This window comes from Erithacus rubecula, assembly GCF_903797595.1.
Source record: "Erithacus rubecula genome assembly, chromosome: 5".
Taxonomy (NCBI): Eukaryota; Metazoa; Chordata; class Aves; order Passeriformes; family Muscicapidae; genus Erithacus; species Erithacus rubecula.
Window position 1 is genome coordinate 41,514,237 of NC_136687.1, and position 22,855 is coordinate 41,537,091.

Here is a 22,855-nt window from a genome sequence, read left to right on the forward strand (position 1 = left end):
TGGGCACTTGAAATGAGAAGGCCAGTGGTTCAGGAGACACTTCATTGCAGTCACCAACACCACATAGGAATCTGGAAGGATCCTTGTTGTTACCTTTAATGATTTCCAGCATAAAATATTAGGCTGCTCTGTATCGATTTCTGTGCAAGATAAAGCTTATTTTTAGAAAAAATATCACTGAAAACAGGAAACTATGCAGCAAGGCAAATCTCTCTCAAGCCTAGTTTAATAGTTTGATAGTATCATCAGTGTTTAAACTTCTCTGCCTTTACTCTGCCTTCTTTCTGTTGTCTTTTCCCAGCTATTATAATTTTGTTTTATTTTCATGTTGTATTGAAGAGCTTTTTAACAAATTTGTTTTTTTTCTCCCCATACTTTGAGTGATCAAGTTCTTCCCTGATAAATCTCTTAAATGTAAATAATAAGAACAATGGAGACACTGGACATATATTTCTGGTTTTTATTCTTGTTATGATACTTCTCTGAGCACTCTGGTGTTGGAACATTTTTCTTGAATTGCAGATTATCTTTATATCTTGATCAACAATCTGGATGAGGGGATTGAGTGCACCCTCAGTCAGTTTGCAGGTGACATCAAGTTAGTTGGGAATGTTGATCTGGTGGAGGTTAGGAAGGCTCCACAGAGAGATCTGGAGAGGCTGGATTGATGGCCTGAGGCCAATTTTATGAGGCTCAACGAGGCCAAATGCCGTATGCTGCTATTGGCTCACATCAGCCACATACAGTACTACAGGCTTGGACAAAGTGGCTGAAAAGTTGCCCAGCAGTAAAGGAGTTGAGGCTGCTGCTGGAGAGCAACTGAACACGAGCCAGTGTGTGTGCCCAGTTGGCCAAGAAGGCCAATGGCATCCTGGCCTGTATCAACAATAGTGTGGCCAGCAGAAACAGGGCCATGATCATCCTCCTGTACTGATCACTGGTGAGGCTGCACCTCCAATCCTGTGTTCAGTTTTGGACCCCTTACTACAGGAAGGACATTGAGGTGTTCTAGGGAGTCCAGAGAAGGGCAATGAAGCATCTGGAGCACAAATCCTGTGAGGAACAGCTGAGGGAGCTGGTATTGTTTAGCCTAGAGGAGACTCAGCTAACTTTATCACTCCCTTCAAATATCTGAAAGGAGGTTCTGGCCAGGTGAGGGTTAGCCTCTTCTCCCAGGTAACAAGGGATAAAACAAGAGAAACTGGCCTGAAGTTGCACTATGGAAGATTTATATTAAGATATACTCCTTCTGGGAAAGGGCTGTCAAACACTAGAACAGGCTTCTCAGGGAGGTGGTTACTATTCTTGGAGGTATTTGAAAGGCATGTAGAGGTAGCACTTAGGAGCATGGTTTAGTGTTTGACTTGTAGTAGTGTTAGAATAATGGTTGGACTTGATGATCTTAAGAAACCTTTTCCAACCTAAATGATTCTCTGATATCAGAACTGCAATTAAAACTCAGTAGCAACTGTGCCAAGGACAGTTAAATATTGTTTCTGCAATGTATTTACCTTTTTATATTTCAAATAGCTCCATGCATTGGAATTTCATGTTTGGCTGATTCATCTAATATTATGCAAGCCTTTTTAAGCGAGCTTTCTGTTCTGTAAGGTTGGTCTTTGTACCTACAGTACTGATGCTCAATTGTATTAAAGTGACCAGAGTTTTCTCATATGTCAGGTCCTTTACTCTGTTAATTTTTATTAGCTGATCTGTGTCTTGTCCAATGTTGCCATATCTGTTTTAAAAATACTAAATAGCATGAGAGGGCTAAGCAAATATGCACATATAGCAGTCTGACAAAAATATGTCCTTGATGCTGATTCTTCACCGATTGCATTGTATTTGTGGCATCCATTTCTGGTGCTCTGGAAGTGATAACTTTATATTAATTGAGTTCTATTTGGTAACAATTAGCCACAACATAAGAAAATATTCATACAACTCCTATTTCAACTGCACTTAAATGTTTTTATCCCTCCACATGTGGGATTCTGCTGCAGTGCAAGGACAAGAATATATTACTGGCAGTTGCCATCACTGTGAAATAGCTCTGTAAATGATCATTCTTGCTTACTGGAGATTTAAATTGTTTGTCTACCTGTGCTCATCCTCTTGAAACTGTAGTACTAGCAGATATATCATGCCAGCAATATTTCATGTTTATCAAAATTGGTGTTTATGACAGAGGTGTTACCAGCGTGATTTTGGGGATGAAAATGTCATCAATGCTATAATCCTATTTTATGTCAACCAGTGCCTTATTTTCTCTTGTACTGACACTTGAGTTACACCATGGGGTTATCTCGGTTATACTCTGTTTACTTTTCCAATTTTTTTCCTGTAAATCATTAGGTTTACTTGGTATTTCTGAAATATTTTGATTGTTCTAATTCTAAAAAATATTTTGATTCAATCTTTAACTTATTCCTGTTTTTTTGTCTTGTTTGCATAACTGTTTTTGCAACTTCCAGTTTCACAGTTTTTAAATATTAATTACTTCAATATACTTTAATATTTTGTTTTTAATTGATGTTTTTAGTTCCCATTAAGTTGAGTTGTTTTTCTGAAACTGTTGCAAGCTTTTCATATTTAGAGGAGCATTGGCTTCTTGATTATCTTAGAAATTGTTTCTAAACAGCTACAGTAATGTACAGATTCATTTATCTCTGGTTTGGGTTTGATGGGGAATTGATTTTGTGGGGAAAAAGTCATGGTCACTTGTATGCATGCTCCTACAAATTTAACTTTGTTCAATTATTATTAAAATTCAATGTTACATAATATTTTTAATATTAAATGTCTCTTATGTTGAAGCCAACTCAGTTAGGAGATAACCGCTTTAAAAAATTAAACACATGAATTCATGAAAAGCGTTAGCTGCATTATTTCCAGCAAATATTGTCACAGATTTCTATGCTGTATGCAAAATAGCTACTTGATATCAGACTAACAAGAGTGGAATGTATTATGTAAAGACCTGAATTTAAAAATCCAAGTAAGCAGGTGGAGCAAGAAGATTGTTAGCTGGTGTGTAGCCATTTTTATTGCTTTGGGTTTCAGATAACGCTTTTGTCTGCTCTGCTTGTCTGGAGGATTTTCTGAAGGAGTGTTTGAGCCTATTTCATGAGATGCTTTAATGTTCTGGGCAATGGGCACTGTTTTCACAACAAGAATCTTTGCAACAACCCTCACTTACTTAAACATTTATTTCCTTTTCTTCTATTGAAGTTGTCATAAAACTTAGCAAACTAGGTTATATGAGTGTGAAATGTTAATTCTGTGTTAACTGTTTGGATTGTGATGGTGACTTTTTGTAATGGGTCAAGCATTCTTGTGTGCAGAACCCTCCAAAAACTTCACTAATTAGTCTCTTCTTCAGATGAATGTTTGCGTGTTTCAGAATTGTGGGTTGTGATTGTTGTGTTAGTTAGCTCATCTTCCAAGGAAGCGTAAAACAGATTAGCTAAAATGAAGATGAAAAATTATTGTATAGTTGCATCTACAACCACAGAAACCACTTTGATGCCCTTTCAGAAGCTGTAATATTTTAGCATTTGCTTCATTATTAAAGGTAATTTTAAAAAAATAGATACATTTAATACATGACATGTATTACAAACAACACTGGTGAAGACTGAGAAGCAGTTTAATTTTTGTGTAAAACTTGGATTGCAGCATCCTCTACCATACTTTATACCATACTATCCATTTAGCTGTAAGTCACAAGAGAGAATGGTGCTGTTGAGGAATGCCTCTTCTTGATTGTTTATTCACATAGAAGAGTGGAGGGAGGGAAGATACAAGAGGTAAACTGGATTGACTTGGGTGGAGCTGGAAGAGGATATACCACAGGAAAATGCGTCCCTTGGAGCTTAAAAACCCATCTCTTCAATTCTGAAACAAATCTAAAGCCCTGCTCACATATAGAGCTTTCTGCTCTTAAACAGTGCAGCCTGCAACAGAGTTTTTGGCTGCAAGGTGCCTGGTCTAAGCTTGTATGTAGAGCCACACGGATAAGAAGCTGTCCTGGTTTAGAGGAAATTTGGGAGGAAACCTCTGAATGGGCTCTCTCTAGGAAATAGATTCAAGTAGCCCCTCCCCTATCTGGTTTGGGAAAATATTTCTTTGGAGAGAAGTGGAAAAAAACTGTTTATTTAACAGGCAAAACATGCCCCAGCACAGAAATGAACAATACTAAATAACAGAACCTCTCGCCGCTCTGAAGAGATGACAAACTCAGAAGAGTCCCCTCCATGGGTTGCAGCCCGGCTCACTCAGTCTGTTATCAGTCCTTCCAGTGCTGGGAGATGCACAGACCAGGTCAGGCCTAGTGGGGGCACAAGTGTGACCTCCGGGTGCTCTTCTGGGTTTTCAGTCCAGAGCACGTTCAAACAACTCCAAGAAAAAGGGTAAAAAAAACCAGTCCAGGGAACTTCTCTGCCTCAGCTAGTAAAAAAACTAACTAAAAGCAAAGAAGGGCTCTCTCCAGCTGTCCACTGCAGACAACACAGTCTGTGTGAAGGACGTGGGGAAATGAGTGCAGTCTCTGACAACAAATTCTGCACCTCTTCTCTCCCCCTTCACTCTTGGAACCAGTCTTAAAGTTGCAGAACCTAATGTCCAGCACAAACAGAATGGCTCACTGGGGATACAGGCATCATAAAGTTACTCCAGGACAGAAGGATTTATTTTTTCAGGGGGTTTTGGCTTTATGTGGAAAGACAGCATTAATTTTTTAAACTGAGAAAACCTAATATTGCACCAGGCATTTTGTGCAAATGTGAAGTGAAAATGACTCCTGTGTGAAAGTGTACAGTTATTGTCAGAATTATTGATGGACTAAAAACAGGATAGGAGAATAAGGGGGACTCAAAGATGATTACAGAAATGCTGGTCCTTGGGGGCAGTTTATTTTTTGTGTGTACAGGCGGTACATGGAATTAAGCAAAAGTTCAAGTGTGTGTAGGTGGAGGGTGGTTTGTGTTAATAATTTTTCTCCTTCTCTGAGCAGCAGAGGGAGCTACTATTGCTTTGCTGCAGCTCTATGCAGACTTTTGTGGTGTTCCTTTGCAAAGGTTTTCCTTGGTCCTGCAGCTAAAAGCCTAAAACATGTTTTTTATGTGTAGGGAATAAATGTAACTGGAACTGAAGGACTCAGTGTTTTTTATTTGCCAAGAAATATGTTTCCAGTATAGGAAATAATGTAGGAATGTTTCCTTTAAAAGAAGTAGTATTAAACTTATTTTCAGATGGCCTGTGTGATGAGAATGGAATATATAGTTCTCTGCTCTGAGTACACAGGAGAAAAAGAAAAAACTTCATACTACAAAAAGAGATTATTTTATTACCTTTTTTTTTTTTTTTTTTTTTGCAAGGATCACATGCAAGGTATGTTGATTCTTCATGCCTTTCAGTTAATGTTTTCAAGGGTTTTAAACTAAGTAATAATTTTCCTAAAGCTGTGTCAGAAAGGCTATGCATAAAAATTGCTCTGATTGTTAAAAAAGGCAACAAAAAAAAAAAAGCATTGGCAGTTTTGTTTTTTCCTTGCTTCTTCCTATGATTTTATTTTTTAATTGAGAGGGATCTTGTTAAAGCATACAAAAGCTTTAAGGGCAGGTGTTCAGATATTGGGGTCGGATTCTTCAGTGGTGCCCAGTGACAGGATAAGGGGCAATGAGCACAAACAAAAACATATTTATTTGTATCTGAAAATTAGGAAAAACTTTCCTTTGAGGGTCACAGCACTGGAACAGTCTGTCCAGAGATCCTGTGGAGTGTCCTTCTATGGAAATACTGAAAACTTGCCTGGACCATGATCCTGTGCAGCTTTCTCCAGTTGAACCTGCTTTAGCCGAGAATTGGACTGGATGATCTCCAGAGGTCCCTTACAATGATTCTATGATTCATAACTGGCACTCAGAATTGCTTTTGCATTACCATGATAGTTTGGTTATTTTCAAGCAAGTTTTGTCTAAATTTTTTTTTTAACTTTTCTTATATAAAGCCTTGTTTTTTGTATTGGGTGATAATAACTTTAAAAATATTCATACTTGGAAATGAATATAAATCAACACTTCTGGCCTTTGATTTCTTTCTCATTTATATACTCAACAACTGTGAAAACACGGTTCACTGTTTTTTTGAGAATTAAAAGGTTTATAAAAAAGACAATAGGAGACATATATAAAGCAAAGGGTTAAAACAGCGGGGTGCTTGGCATGCTACCAGTAGCACACCACTGCTTTGGGAACACCCCTTTAGACAGGTTTTACATCCATTTGTTACATATTCATAGACCTTCATGCCTAGTCCACTGTTTCTGGGAACTGTTTAGCATGGCCACTCCTTGGGTCCGCCTTTTTAGAGCATGCGTGTTTCTTGGCTTGTGGTTTTTTTCTTCTCCTTATCCCTTTTAATTTGGGTGGTGGTCCTAGCCGGTGAGTGTTGATAATTGTCTTGTCAGGTGCAGGGGTCCCCATCACATGTTCACAGGCTGTTATCTTTGACTAAGCGGGTATTTTAAGCCTACTATCTCTAAAAATCTTATGTCTAACTTTTACTATTAACCAAGACTATATCCATATAGAAATGCTATTTTAACACTATACATATAGCATTTATCCCAATACTTGCAAAGAGCCAACAACATGTCATGCATTTATAACAACAACTTAGTGTTAATCATTCTGAGCATGCGGAATCATTTGAAAAGGTTACAACCGTCATTAGATGTAGTGTGTTAAATATTAAAGCATCTGTGGAAAGATCTAAGATTCTTTGTTTCTCTGTAGATAGCAAGTTACTTCTCTAACTTTACTAACCTGCAGCATGGTTTTCTACAAATATCAGTGTTTTGTTTGAAAAATACTTTTTACTTCCTGTGCGTTTACTTGGCTGTATTGATTTATTATTTCATTTGCTGCTTAAGGCTTATAGGAGTTTAGCTATACTTTTACATTTTCTAAGTAAATTTTCCTATGCCTTGACTCGTACATAAAACTAATGTGTTACATAATTGCTGCTCTGCTAATTTTTCCTACTCTGTAAGTGGATCTTGAAGTCTGCATATAGATATGTGGGCTAAGTTCATAGTAAAAGGGTTATTACTAATAGAGTTTGTGGCTTATCTAAGAACTTTGCTATCTAGTTGAACTTTCTCATGCAAGTTTGTTGAAATAATTAATTATAAAATTAATATTATTAAATTAATATTATATTAAATTAATAATTATTAAATTATGTTAAAGTGTTGCAGTCAAATTAAAGAAACTTATACTAAATTCTAGGGTTTTTTCCCTTTTTATGGGGTGTCTTAGCACTTTTCAGTATTATTTTTTCAAATATTCTAACAATTAAAAAACCCTTTTAATGTATAATTTGTGAAGTAGGTGATTCTATATAGAGAGTAAAATGAAGTATCTTCATGCCTGGGAAGGAAGAAAGGCAGTTTGAGATAAAGCATTGATTCTGACAGTTTGGGTCATAGTTTGAACTACTAAATTCTATTTAATAAGTAAATTTCAACATTTTTCTCTTCATTGCAGGGGTTTTGGTGGCTTGTATTTTTTTTTTTGTTTGGGTTTTTTGTTTTTGTTTTTTTTTATATGTGGAAAGAGGCAGTGCCGATTTAGTTTCTCATTATGGAGATGGCTTACTAGGCTGAAGTCATGGCTCAGCAAGACACAAGCAATTTTGTATTTCTACACCAATAATTGAGGTCAGCCTGTCATTTGGTTGCTTGGCTTAGGCATTGCTTCCTCAAGGTAAATATTGGGGAAGTACTTGCACATGTTACTCAAACTTCCATATCAGTTTTTTTAATGTAGAATAAATTAAATTGATGCCTTCAGGATAACTACCTGAAGCAGCATATTGTTGTCCCAAACTTTTTCATAGACTTTGAAATTAATGTCGGTTCAGCGCCCATGTGGTTTTTGCTCTGCATCTTAGTTGTCACATGAAAATGAGCTTTTTTTTTTTTTTCCCAAAGGAAAGAAAGAAAAGATATGCAATGGTGCTATTTCAACTAACCAATTCTATGACAACAATATTATGAAGTAGAAATCATGCAAATGTGTTTCAGAATCCTTTCAGTATACTCACTCTGTTGGGATACGTGACTTGTCTAACAAATGCACTTGAGAGCTCTGCCCCACTTAAATATGCCATTTGTTCCTTTTGCTGTTCTTGACAATGTGGCACATCCTATTGCCTGATGTGATCATTAGCCCAAATATTTTCAGTCTGTAGTGATACAGCTGTATTTTCTTGAGTATTTATCAGTGGATGCTGTTGCCCTGTCTGTTTCAAGCTTCTTCTCCTTTTGAAGCTTAACTGAATTTGGTATTACAAGTTATAAAACAATGCAAATGATGAATCAAAATGTGGAGAAGGTAAAACTTTTACTGATGAGTTAGTTTTTGGTTTTGTTGACACATCCTTTCCCATATGATTGTTGAATATTCCTTTGGCTATGAATTTGAAGTGTATATTTAAAAAATACAAGTTAGGATTAGTAAACTTCTTGCCTTTACAGATGTTTATACTTATAAAGTCATGGGATCTGAAATTAGCTTAGGGAGCTGGAGGACTGGAAATGGGTTTGAAGACCAAAACTACTCTTGCTGCACGATTAACAGTTTTTTCCTGATGTGTTTTTCAGTCAGAGCTATTTTGCAGATTACAGTATGTCCTTTATTTCTCTAGGAGACTTCTCATTATCTGCAGAACATGTGGCTATTCAGGAAACTGTGCACAGTGGAGGAATTGGCATACTTTTATAAATTCTTCAGTATAAGGAGAAAAACTACACAATGTCAATTTCTCTGCTAGTTTAATGATTTCTGAACAAGCAAAATGCTTAAAAACAAAATTTCCAAGCTGTCTCAGCAGAAGTTTGAACAGACAGCATCTAATATCCATCCCCAAAGGATGATTTTTAACACATTAAGTGTTCTTCTTTGCTTGTGCATGGTGTCTGATCTGTGCTTGCAGCTGTGGTTGTGTAGTAATGACATACTGTGTGTATTGTGTAGACTTATTGGTGAGGTGTTTTGTTTATGTGAATGTTTTACAGTTTGGTTTATTGGTGAAATTTCTATTATAAAATTCCCTGTAGAACCTAGAACAGGTGTTTCTATAAATGTTTCTTTTTGTCACAAGCATGTTCTCCCTTTTTTTCCTTAGTGTGGTTAATGAAGATGCTGTCTAAACTTCATGCAAAATTTGTGAAACTTTTGCCCATTCTCCCCTGTCAAACAAGTTCAGGAATTCACCAAATTATTATAAGACATGTTTTATATAAAAAAATACTTAATGTGCCTTGACTCTGCATGGTACAACTTTTGATGTAATATTGTTTATAGTTAAGCAGTATTAAGATTTTAAAGGAGAAAATAGTGAGTTCTTGTGGATAGATAAGTATCTTGATAATAACCAGTGAAATACAAGCGGAAAGCATTGCTGTTGGACATCTTTTCTCCTGTCTTATTTCTCCTTTTTTCTCTTCTTGCTAATTTCAAGTTTTGTTTCTTTAGTTTGTAACAAGAATTTGGGAAGAGGGGAGAGGATCTGAGAAGGACACAGTTACTAAAGAAGTGCAGAGATTTTTATCCCAAATCAAGGTGGTCCAAACTAACTATTTACTTGTAAAACCTTGCTTTTAAAAAATCTTTTTTCCTACTAAAAGGTGATGTTTTCTGCTGACTTTCTACTGTTGTTTCTACCTGACTATATATTGCATAATATATTACTATTCAATATGGATCAGTTCTTGCCAAATGTAATAATGTTGTCCCTTCAGAGGCACTATACTTCTGCACAATTTTTGGCTTTGTTTTAAATTGCTAGTATTCCATTCTCTAGAGTAAATATGCTGCACACTGTGTGTGCAGGTATTCCCATGTACTTGTTTCGGAGGATAGTCTGTTGACAAACTCTGACTCTTCCCACACTGTACCAATCAGAATTTGGGGCTGGTGCACTTCATGTCTTTCTTGGCAGGGTTTAGTACCAGAATCCCAGTAAGCTCGAAGCTGGATTTAGTCAACCATACCAATCATGAACGCCAGCCCCTCCACATATTACCTGCTTTTTTTCTGTGCTGTAAGCATTCTTTACTTCATATATCTTGAGCTTTATAAATAGCCTCACACTTCTTGTCAATATTCTGTTACCAGCTGAAAAGGATTGTGTAGCTTAATTTGGTGCTATCATATGAATGCTATTGTCACAATCAGTTGTTGCATTTGTTAGGTTTATGTGTATTTTACAGTGCTGGTAAGAAAAATAGTCTTATATCAAAAGAGGCCTTAAAAACGATTTTGTTTCAAACATACAGACTGTAATATTTTGCACTGTTCAGCCTTTTATTTTGGCAGTTGTCAACATAGCTAATCCATTGAGTGTTGTTGAGATTTTTTTAAAAAATGCTGACTAAACAGTGTCAGGACAGAATTTCACTACAGAAGGAAAAAAACTGTTTAAGTATGTAAGGTGGTGAAATTATTTTTAATGCCTTTTTAATATTTTGGGGATTTTTCAAGGTCGAACTCCAAAACTCATTTTTGTCAGTGCATTTTGTACATTATTCAGAAACAGATAAGCATGTTTTAAGTATTTTGATACTGCTTTGTGCATTTTTGTGTGTGTAGGTATATAAGTAGAGAATTTCTCATTTGAAGTGTTGCATTTCACATGGAAGGTGATATAGTGATAAGAAAAGCTGAATTTTGCAGTATGGAAAATTATTTTTCAATTTCTTATCTTTTCATAAAAGCGGCCTCCTTACTAAACAACCACTTGCTTTCTTATCCCCCAGCTTATCCTCAGCTGAGAATTTGATTTGCATTTTAATCTAGTGTTAAATATTGCATGACTTCTTTACCATTGCAGTTCTTAATTCTTGTCTCAGCTTTATTTAAAGGTCCAAAGCCAGCATAAATAAATGATCAGCAAATAAATTCCTGTGGAGCAGTTGTAGAAATTCTTTTTAACCTAATTCTTTTTAAGCTGTTGCAACACTGACTAGACTAAAGAGTTAAGAGTTGCTTACCCAACAAGTTGTGTTATAGCCAATGAGAACTGGGCAGAAATTTGTGGAATATTTATTAAGTGCAAGATGATGCAGCTGGATTTCTGTTGCATATCTGGAATGTTTTCTGAAATATTTATTAGAGAAATGAAGATGCATGCTTTAAAGATAGTTTTAAAAAAAGGGGCAATGACAACATGACACCATAGTATTGTAAATACAGTGATAAAGTTGTAGTTGCTTGTAGATAATAGAGATGTCCAGTTTCAAATGGTTATGTAAGGCAGGCATTATTTTTTTAGATACTCATAGTTAAGTATTTTTTAATGTTATGATAGTATCATTCATTAGTATTGATACTATACAGTCTTGTCAATATGCTTTTCACTAGACAGTCTGTGTTGTTTTCATAAACACTTCATGAGACCTTACAAAAAATTACCTTCTGTGAATGCAAATGTGCTCTATTGTGGTAGTACTGTCATGATTGAGGGCACATCCCATGCCTGTAACTGCATGTACCTGCAAGTTCCCCTCCGTTTCTTTTGAAATTAAATTCTGCACTTGTTGAGATGCCTGGGAAGCTGTCATCTTTTTGGGACTGGTGTTACATACTAATGGATCTATGGACAAAGAGAGGTGATCTAATAGCTTGTTCTTACTCAAAGGTGTAGGTCTTGACTGCTCTCCACTTCTAAACACTGTTTGTCTCTTTATACATCTGTCTGCTTTGTGAGCTGTTTGCAGTTGCTATTCTAGTGGAAAAATTACTTAGCAACAACAAAAGTTAAGAATTTTCAGGTTTCCTACTTAGTGGAGTTATTTCAGAGCTCACAAGCGTGACAAATTTTACTGCTGGTTTATTGAAGAGCTGGGAAAAACTGACCAAAGATAGAAGGGGGGAAGTACTAGTCTTCTCCTTTTTGCTTCTAGAGTCCGCATTGGATGTTTTTGTTTCCTTTCAGCTATAAAGAGGATCAGCTGTGGGATTGAATAGCTCAAGTAGACATCTTATTTTGTTCAGAGTGGAGTTTCAAACTCGCTTGTTCAAGTGGTGGCTGCAATTAGATACTGAGAGTAGTGAATCTTTGCTATTGGTTAGTTTGACTTGCTGCTGGGCTTCCCAGATGCAAGTATTTAAATCCATTAGGTCAAATCTGAGTCTCATTTTATTTCTCTGTGCACTCACACTTAAATGCCAGGATACTTAAACAGTTATGGGCATACACATAGGCATGAAAAATATGTAGTAGGTATGTTTATCTGATGATCTCCCCTTTGTTGATATATTTGGTATTTCATCTTTCTGGGCTCTACTATTGCACTTCAGGGAATGCTATCTTGTGTAGTGTAAAGTCTTTCGCCAGACAGCAGCCTTACCATCATCCTTGCCTACTTTTTTTTTGAAACTTTATATATATTTTTTTTTAAATTATGCCTTGATATGATTTCAGAGCCAGAATTATAACCAGGAATTATCACTTGAGTTAGTCCAAGTTAAGAAAATCTGGATTTTTCTTCACTACATTCTTAAGCTTTGTTGTCAAAGAAAGCAAGACTTGTGTAGTTGAGTCTTTTATGTGTCTGTCTTTTCCAGAGCTTATGCATCTCTTGGCTAATTTTCATGATTTGGCAAAAAGAGAGGTTAATATTACACAAGTTTGCAAGATAAATAGAGGGTAGGTAGGTAGCAAAGGGGAGAGACTGCTGCGGAGGAAGTCTGCAAGGTGACCATCACCTGTTTAGGCATCTTTGAATCCTTGTGGAATTGGGTTTTGCTATGGTCATGTACACAACTTCAGTCAACATTTGTTCCTTCCTTTACACCATGGAAGCCATTTAGCAGTCAACATCATATTAACACATAAGCCTGAAATAAAGGTTTGCTATGACTGGACTGTTCAGAGTGATGTTTTTATGTAGATCCCCTGACACTCTGGGACCATAAGGCCCTGGAGAAGCTATAGTGTAATTCAAGTGCAATTTGACCTGGAGCCAGACTTTGTTATTTCTGTTGCTTGTGTTACAACAGGTCTGCACTTGAGGTTTTTTCATGGACTATGGAGAAAGCCATTAGTTTGCATATTTTGCTAATTGTTTTGTCCCTTTTGCATACTATTCAAGTGTATACTTTTTGGGACATTTTCATCTCAAAAGATCAAAGTTGTCTTTCCCATTGGTCTCCTTCATAGCCTCTTCAGAAGTCTTTATTATGTTTTCTTGTATGTGCAGATTTTTGTATTAGGTAAACTTGGATACAACAGTCGTTTTAGAGCAGTAAGGTTTTTTTCTATCTAGCACCAGTAATACAGTTGCAGTTAACTTCTGTTCAGCCGTGCTTTTTATCTATATAATTTATTTGTTAACCTGAACAAAGCAGGCTAATATGCAATCTGTCATTTGAAAACTGCATGTATACTGGTATTAGAAATCTCTCATGTAAATAAACTTGGGACCATAGTCACTGGGTAAGTTGTTAATAGTGTTGTATATGGTGCCTTGCTTTGCTGACAAAGTGGTTCTTGGTCTTTCTAGACCTGGGCAGCGATCAGCATAAATATCAAATGAATAATTAGCCTTATGTATAATGTAAGGTATAGTGCATTCTAAATGCTACAGCTATGAAGAGCTTAATACATATTTTTTAGGAAATAAATTATCAAATATATTCCAAGAATGATTATGTTACTACAATTCATTTGAGAAGATGACTTTTGAAATGTTGCAGTTCTATGCTTTATCCATTTGAGGGCAGCTGTTCACTGATGTTAAGAACTGTGGAGAACCTGTCTGGGGTTCTGCTATCTGCATTTCAGTTTTTCTATGCTTGCAAATTCTTCATTTAGGTCTCTCTATGTCTTGTACTCTTCCATCACCATATTAAAATGCTGTGATTTTGGTTTTTTTCTAGTAATGTTAATATGCAAAACAACTCTAGAAGAAAACTCTGAGAAGTTTGCATGATCTAGTGGATAACTTCCTATATCCACATCTTAAAATTATGGTCTTCCTGAGTTCAGTATACTGAATGAACTCATTAATTTTGTGACATTTCTTTCCTGGTAAACAGCTCCTAAAAAACTGACTTTGAATTACTCTTACTGAAAGGTATAAAGATAATTGCTGCTTTGTACATACTTTCATTTTACAGGCATCTCTTCTCTGGACTGTTGAAAAAGAAACAGCAGTCTTCTGGATACTTATATTTACAATTGAAAGTCCATGACAGTCTTAACTTGAGTTAAAAAATGCTAGATTTTCAGGCACTTTCATGTTATTTAATTTCAAGTGTGATCTGATCTTGAAAAGAGCATCACTGAAAATCAGCCCAACTATATTTAGAAACAGAATGTTAGAAAAATGTATTACAAGGCATTAAAACTCAAATTTTCATAATATCACATTTGTCAGGTTTATACAAGTTCTGATCCCACATAATGAAAAAGTACACACTTTTATAGATAAAAGTAACAGAGTGGCTGTTTAAGCTTTACATTTGAATCTTAAATTAGGATTATATTTATAAAAAAATGTATAGTACAAATACAAAAATAAGTGATATCTACTATATGCAATGTATTTCTGACACTTCTGGGATAGTCAGCCTTCACTTTTCTTGTCTTTTCGCTTACTGCTTGAATTGGAGTGCATTTTATTTTCTGGTTTCACTTATTGAAAGTTTATAACTTTCCAGCATTAGCCTGCAACCTTTAAACATTACTGTAAGGACAATGATACTTACAGTCAGCAATGTGTAGCAAATACAAGACTAAAAACTGGAGTGATGAGTAGTGGAAGTAAAATTGGGACAAGACCTCATCTTCTAATGCAAGTCTGTTTTTTTCTGGGAGGCAATGATAAAAAAGTGGGGGGAAAAAAGATGAAGATAAAATTTAAAGTTTTTTCTTATTGCTGTAGTAAAGTATGAAATCTAGCTCTGTGATTTCACATTGGACAAAAAAAAAAAAAAAGTGCCTTATTATGTGGTGGCTTTATCTGCTAAAAGGGGACTACACTAATTAGAACCATGATCCTTTTTTTCCAGCTAGAAGTGTGTCCCTTTGGAATTATTCTAGAATACTTTGGAGTTCCTGGGGAAAAAAACAATGTACCACTGGGACTTTATCTCAAACCACAAAAGAAGAAGGACTGACAATCCCGAATTTTGTGTTTTCAGTGTGAGAATAACCTGTGGCTGGAACTGGAGAATGCAATAGTAGAGTCTTGTTTACTCCCCAGTTGTATGTAAATCTGTAAATGCGCCAAGTTATGTTCCTATTTTACACTCATGTTATGAGCTAATATTGTTTTTTTTAAGCCTGTAAAGTAGTAAGATGCTAGGCTTTTGCATCAACTAGTAACAGCTGGTGGTCTCACACACTGTTAAATTCTTTCAGCAATTGTGCAATGAAATAATTTTAAAACTGAGTTTAGTTCAGCAGTTTCTGTTCAGCAATTCTGTATGCAAACGAAATATTAAGTATTTATTAAAGGAGAAAGTAAGGCTTGCTTTATACAGAGTGTTCTATCTGATCCTGATCTGATCTTAAATTATGTTTATATAATTACATTATATATTACATTTTGATAAAGTTCACACTTTATTGGAACAACTGAGATGGTGACTAATTCATCAAAAATGGAAAACTGATCTGTTGTTTCTTCTTGAATGATACATCAATAGGGTACGTGAATTGATCTCTTTCAAGCTTTTGGTTCTGTTTTTCACTTTAGTTATTCAAAATAAAAAGAAAAGGCTGCTCTTTGCCCTCTTTGGAGTACTTCAGTGAAATTTTCTTATTTGAATAAAACCAAGATTCTGAGACACTTATTCTGAAGCATTCCAGTGAAATGAAAGCCTAGTACTTGTAGAAAACATGAAATAAATAAGAATGAAGTTATAAAGTAATGCAATTAGTGTTGTGTACAGGCTAATGGTAAACTGTTCCTTGGAGTTTTAGCATGAAGTATAAACTAGGAAATGTAAAGAGCCTTTTAAAATAAAATGGATGTCTAAATGTGCTTTTGAATAACATCAGAATGGGATGCACGAAAAGAAAAAAACCCGTCATTTGTGCAAGAAAATACCATGCTACCCAGCATTCTGTCACAGCTTTTCTGTATGCAACATCTGTAAAGAAATAAGGATTGTCTTTTTTGTCCGAGAAAAATACTGTGTTAAAGTAGGTTCTTACTGTAATTTATTTATACTCTCAATGAAATGTTAGGGATTTTGATATTTTTTTCTTTATTCTTTTTTTTTTTCCCCATAAAAAACTTTCCACATGCAAATGCTTGGTCAGGGAGGCCCTCAATATGCAAATGAGACATGATTACAGCTTGTTTCTTTGAAGGGGAAACAAAGGCCTAAGTGGAAATGCTGATACAGTCATATTTTAATGCTGTCTTTTGTTATGTTACATTGTTGTGCTCCGAGCATTAAAGCATTTCTGCACTTCCTCTTTTGCCCTCACATAATCATACAGTTAATTATCTTTGCTGGTTTGTGCATAGAGAGACTTGTAAGATTTCTTAATGGTCATTTATTCACTGTGTTTTGGATTGTACCAACTCTGTGCAAGAGCTTTGATGGTTTTCTGCATCTCTTATCCACAGCTTCATAAGATATTTTCACAGGCTTTTGTTTCTTCGCTCAAAAGGGTTTTCAAAATGTGAATATGTTTTTAAGAAGAATGTCCAAGTACAGGCACCAGAAGGGCATTGTGGGAACATATGGAGACATTTTAGAAAAGCTAATCTGATCAAGAAATTATTTAAAATGAAAGTAAACTAATTGTGGAAAATCTGAGTAATAGACATTGCTTTGTAGCTTTGTTCAGTGGAGTAACAACTATTTTCCTGAAAAATGGGCCTTGGGTTTGTTGCTAGGGGCAGACAGATCTCTCCCCAAATCCTTTAAGAGATGCTATGTTCTTTGAGAAAGAGCCCTCCTACTTTCCACTGGTGTGATGGATAAGTCTGAGCAAACTGGTACCCAAACTCATGGGAAATGAGTTGGCCAGAAGAGGGAAAACTACTGTACCATTGCATCCTTAGAGCAAAAACCACTCAGATGTTGCTTCCCCTGTGGTTGCAGGGACAGAGGAAGAGGTGCAGACTGGAGTGCCTGTACATAAGTAATGAAGTCCAGGAGAAGGGAATTAAAAATCACAATATAGCATTTACTTTTATTAAATGAGCTAGTTTTGTACCAATTTTTAGCAGACGCTATTTTTTTTTTTCAAATTTTTAAAATCCATTTTTATTCCTTTTTAAACTTTTGGACAATATATTACATTTTTAGTGACCATGGTTGAGGAACAGCTGAGTCCAGATCAGCTTTTTGTTTAATTGTATTGACAGTCTGGAAGAAATCTGTTCCAGGAGTGATAGAATTGATCCTGCAGCAACACTGTTACCCTCTGAAGATTGCAATCTCCTTGTATTCCCCTTCTGTAAGAGTAATACCAACTTGTTTAAACAAAAAAAGAAATTAAAAGTCTTACTTTAAAGTGCAGGTGTAAGTGACTGTGCTTATTAAAACTCCAGGCAGTCACGATTTTCTTCTTTTTCAATCTGCAGATCCCTTTTTGGAGAAGGGCTCTACTGACATTGCAGGGGAGGTCCACCAGCTGTTTGACTGTCAGGAGCAGTCTGCCTGTCCCTTGGTGGTTTAATTCCTGTCTATACTAGGATAGCTTGCACTTCACTGAGCAGCAGACGGGTCAGGACACTTGGCAGGAGAAGGTTGAGAGACAAAGGCAGCAGGCTGTGGGGAGCTGATTCACCAATCTGAAGCTTAAAAAAAAAAATTAAAAAAAAAAATCATGCAACCTTAAAGCAAAATTTTTTTGCAATGTTCTTGCAGTGTTAGTAGACTTGACAAAGTAGGAACAATAAAATGTCCAAACCTGGGAAAACTGCCATTAACCATGGCTTGGTTCCTGTTGATCTTAAAAGTGCCAAAGAACCTCTCCCACACCAAACTGTGATGAAGATATTTAGCATCAGCCTCATTGCACAGGGCTTGCCCTTCTGCCACAGGCAGGTAAGTGTAAAAGCCTTTAAAACCTGGATTTTCATCACTTGGCTTGGAGTTCAATGCTTTGTCATGGTGCATTTATTCCATGAGGAAGTGCTTATGTGTGTTATTCATTTAGAGTGCCATAGAGGGTCTTTTTGGTAATTTATTTAATCAATTCTTGTGCTGTAATTTAATTAAAATCTGTACATATTGTCTAAGCTATTACTCATTTAAAGGAACATGTCAGTGATTCTCTTATAATTTTAAACTGTGTAGGTGGAAACAAATGCTGTACAAAATAGGTGCACTCATAAATGTGTATTTTGCTGTTATTCAGTCTTTTAGGTCATGAAGATAGTTTGGGCTATAATTCATTGAACTCACCTCTGAATTGTACTGGCATATGTGACTAGTAGGATATTAAATTAGAGAATTTAAAAATGTTAAACTAATAAATATTTAAACATTTTTAGTAAGAAATATTGAAATACAATTTTAATACTTTTGTAACTGAGTAAAGGAGATAATGTTTTTTGCTGTTACATAAAATAAAAATAGCATGTTACTATGTGGAAGTTGCGATACAGTTTATATATAGACAATCCTAGCCTGACAAACTAGCATGGGTCTTATACGACAGCTTCAGGAACTGTATGAATTAAGTGGCTCTTAAAATATATTACATGAATTTTCTCTTGCTGCTGAATAAATAAATACTGTTTCAGTTTATCAATGCACATTTTAAAATCTAGCTCACCTTTTGTAGATATGCTGGCTTTCTTTGAATATCAACTTACTACTTTTTAGCAAACTTAGTTAAATCACAGACAAAATTTAAATTTCACAAGATCACCCTGGGAGGTTTGATTTTTCATACTATGTTGTTTGAAATATCGTAGAATGTTTCTTATATGTAAAAAGTACATGGCATGCATTGAAGGCAGTGACTTAATGTCAATCTGCAACAGTGCAAAATTTAGACTACACACACATATATATACACACACAACTATTTAATATTGGATCATGTACATTTCAGAAAAGTATTTTTTCTGAAATTAGATATTATGCATATGTGATTGCTTAACATAGAATAGAAACATTTGATAATATTGAAAGTGATAAAGTAAGTTTCTGTATTTTAATAGAGTATTTTAATTTTTTAAATATGATTTGGGAACTGTTTGTTTGAAAATAAGCTTTTGAAATATGTTTGGATAGTTTTAGTTCCTTTGTCTTGGAAAAAATATAGTAGACAGTGTGGATGATGAATTTAGTAGATATACTTGAGAAGTATTTTCATGGCTATGTAAGTATGGTGTACTTTTGGAACTTGAATGCTGATGTGTTATGTGTGTATTTTCTCTAATGAGAAATATGATCATACATTAACTTATCACAGGTGCAAAAAAACCCCAAAACAAACTTACCAAAATCTAAGGCAATTTTATCAAGATTTTGCACTCTTCCAAAATGACCATAATTACCTCATTTGTCCTGTCCTACACCCCACTCAATTGGTCAGTTTAATGTTGTAGTTCTAGGAGAAAGCTGTTCAGCATCTACTTTTCTTTTAGCATAAAAGAAGGATAAAATTTAGTAAATGTATTTTTTACCAGTTAAGCTTTCCTCAATCTATTTATCTTGTATTTTGAAACTAATAATTCTCAGTGTGATGGCTGCTGATAGTGAAAAATATGAGAGCTCTACCTTTAGTCCCATGCCTTTCAACACTCAAAGCCTGGACGTAACTCCCAGCAATTACCATATTGGGTTCCTTCCATGCCAACACACAGAGGTTGCATACAAGATCTACATGTTGAAAAAATCCAATAGTAAAAACCGATCTAATTCTTCATATCAACAGATGAGAGAGTCAATACTTCTCTTTTCTAAATTTATTCTTTTAGTAAACATAACAACAACCAAAAAAGTATTTTTATGCAAAATAGGCATTTTGACTCAAAGTCTTTACTTCATGCAATTTCTAGTTTTATTTTTTTAAAAAATCTACTTTTCATTTAATAAGTAATGCATTGAATTATTTAGTACTTCATTTTCAGAACTAAGTTTGATGTGCTTTAGAACATGAGCTATCCTTTTTCTTCCAGGTTATTGATTTGGCAATATATTAATGTCACCTGTTTTTGGGCAAGTGTACAATTGGGTCATTTAGACATTGACCTGACCTTAATATTGACCTTCTTCTTGTTTGAACTAATTTTTTTTCCTCCTTAATTGTGTATCAGACCTAACAAAACATCTTTAAAATTTTTCTGTCATGCTTAAGAGTAATTATTCCATTATGAGTGCTGACAGTTTATAGCTTCTGCATCTTCTGCATTGGTTATACTGGACTTCTCTCAAGAAGTGCACTATGAATGGTCACAGGACTTAGCAGTTTGCCGTTTTGCATTTTGTCCATTTGCTCAAGTAGTTAAAACACTTGTCTGCAATACCACTAATCTGAACCCAGTTAAAAATAGTATTACTTAGCATTCTTTGTGTAGCACTTGAGGATAACTTTAGTGTGCAGCTAGAAAAGTACTGTACTTACACAGTAAACCTATGTATTCCTACAAAACTGTCAAGGAAAACACAGATGCACTATCACCAAACATAGACATAGCTGTGGTCCTCTTTGGCCTTTGACACACCTTTTGTAGGCACTGGAGTAGGTTAGCAGTATAAAGTGAAGAAGCAATGAATACCTTTTATCTGATACACACTTCAAGTATCAGATATAATTTAGCTCTTTGGTGCGATATAACTGTAGCTGATAAATAAACATACAGCATAGTCGGGTATGTCACGTATATTCCAAAATCAAGTGCCGCATTTTTTTTTGCCATGGTAAATGCTTCCAGAAATAATTCCAGACCAAAAATTGGTCTCTTTATTAAGTATGCAATTTTTCCTTTGTAATGCTCTTAAACCACTAACAGAAGTATTTTTCTTTCTGAAGTCTTGTAATTTTCAACTCTGTGAAAAGCTATGTGTAACAAATAGACTTCTTCCCTCTTTATCTTTCCAAGGTTTTTTTCCCTGAAATTTACTCTTGAATTGTCTTGAAATATTCTCTTGAAGTTTGCCATATAACAATTCCATCACATTGAACGGGTCTTTTTAAGAAGTGCTAATTAGCTGGAGAATTTGAGAATGTGACTTGCTCACTTGCACTGTTCCTTCATTTCAAGTGGATTAAAGTAGCACTGAATTGTTATAAAACAGGGGTTTCAGTGTGCACCCTGTGGTTTGCCAAGCTGGAAAAATCAAGATAATAAGTGTATTCATTTTCAATGCCTGTAATCTCAGAAACACCAAAGATTCTGTTATACTCTATGATTTTATGAGTATGGTTTTCCTGCACGTGTGTATATTTCACCCTTAAAATATATCCAACCAAATTTTGGCAATTCGTCAGCTTAGTTCATCAATGAAATGTTTATGTCTGTAGAACATATTTGTATTTTAAGTGAAGACAAGGTAAAGGATTTCAAGCATTACTTTTTACCAGCCTGTGTTCTTCATATAAAAGAGCATTCACTAGTCTTTTGCATTTGTGGAGTAGAGCACTTGGAAGGAGACTTCAGTTCCTTTTCCTTCCTCTGATTGACAGGCATGCTAGTAGTAGATTTAAATCATTGATGTGACTTATATGCATGAACAGCTTCACTTCTTTGGACTTGTGTCTTTATCCCTTAATTTCTAGTGTTAAAATAACTAAATCAGTATTTTCACTGTCCATCAAATGTATGTATATGTTTGTGCCAACTATTCAACCATTCATTGTCCATCCATTCAGTTTTTCAGGAAAATGTAGTCCTGAATTTTTCCAAATAAATTGTATTTCTTGCTTGAATACAGCACTTGATATCATGGATGACAGTAAGAAGTTACTTAATGGACAAAAGACTGTTTAGCTTTCTCTGAAATTATATATCCTCCCTTTTATACTTCCCTGTACTGCAGATGACTTTGGATGAGGTTCTGAATAATGTAAAAAAGCACTAATCTATTTTCCCCTTAAACTAAAAATAAGTAATTTCCCTCAGAATTTCTCACCATTGGTAAGAAGAGACTGAGAGAAGAGCATAAAGAAAAAAAAATACGTGAAAATGTGCATGTGTGTGCGCGCATATATAATGTATATGTGTACAGTTTTCTAATGTAAAACTAAAGGTAGACTTCAGAGTCTGTCACTGGACAAATTAGAGCACTACCAAATGCTTGTGTCTTCTACAAGAGAATTTTCGTTTCTGTACTTTGTTGCAGGGAACTTGCATTATGACCTCTGGTGTTAAGATATGTCTTTAAATGGCTGTCAGAAATAGCTTTCTTTCAAAGCTGGTTTAGCCTTTCCTTCAATTTCTCTTGATTTTGTTAGAAAATTTATCAGAGAAGTACAGATTATGGACTGATCAGTTGATACTTAACAGGAAGTTTGTTCTTGACCTATGTTTATTTTTTATAAAGTGATGTGTCCATTGCTCTGGATTTCCAAATATTCACAATAAAGCCTATCTTCTAGATATTTTACTTTTCATTGTTAAATTCATATTTTATATTTGTTTTTTTTTTCTCGTTTTTATTATTTTTGGTGTTTCAGTTTTGAAAAATCTTTGGAATAAACCAGAAATACTTTAAAATTTAGTAGAAGGAAGTTTACTGAAAAGGAAGATGGTTTTGAGTGGAAAGGAAGCAATACTCAATAGTTTGAGAAATGAGGAAGGCTAAGTCTTCTGTAACATTCTGCCTAGAGGGTCATGCCTTTAGAAGATAAACAGACTTGG

At 35.2% G+C, this 22,855-nt stretch overlaps 1 protein-coding gene across 10 annotated transcripts in view; it reads left to right on the plus strand.

The window, feature by feature from the left end:
- Positions 1–22,855, plus strand: part of FBXW7 (F-box and WD repeat domain containing 7) — a 207,986-nt gene that overhangs the window by 94,323 nt on the left and 90,808 nt on the right. The window contains exon 3 of one of the 10 annotated variants that reach the window (XM_079305431.1): positions 17,621–17,913. The exons of 7 other annotated variants lie outside the window; for them this stretch is intronic. In XM_079305431.1, coding sequence (XP_079161557.1) covers positions 17,621–17,731 — 111 coding nt within the window. In that variant the 3' untranslated portion in view covers positions 17,732–17,913. Of the gene's footprint in view, positions 1–17,620; positions 18,087–22,855 lie in introns of those variants that run through there. 2 more of the 10 variants (XM_079305428.1, XM_079305429.1) reach the window with 2 other exon arrangements.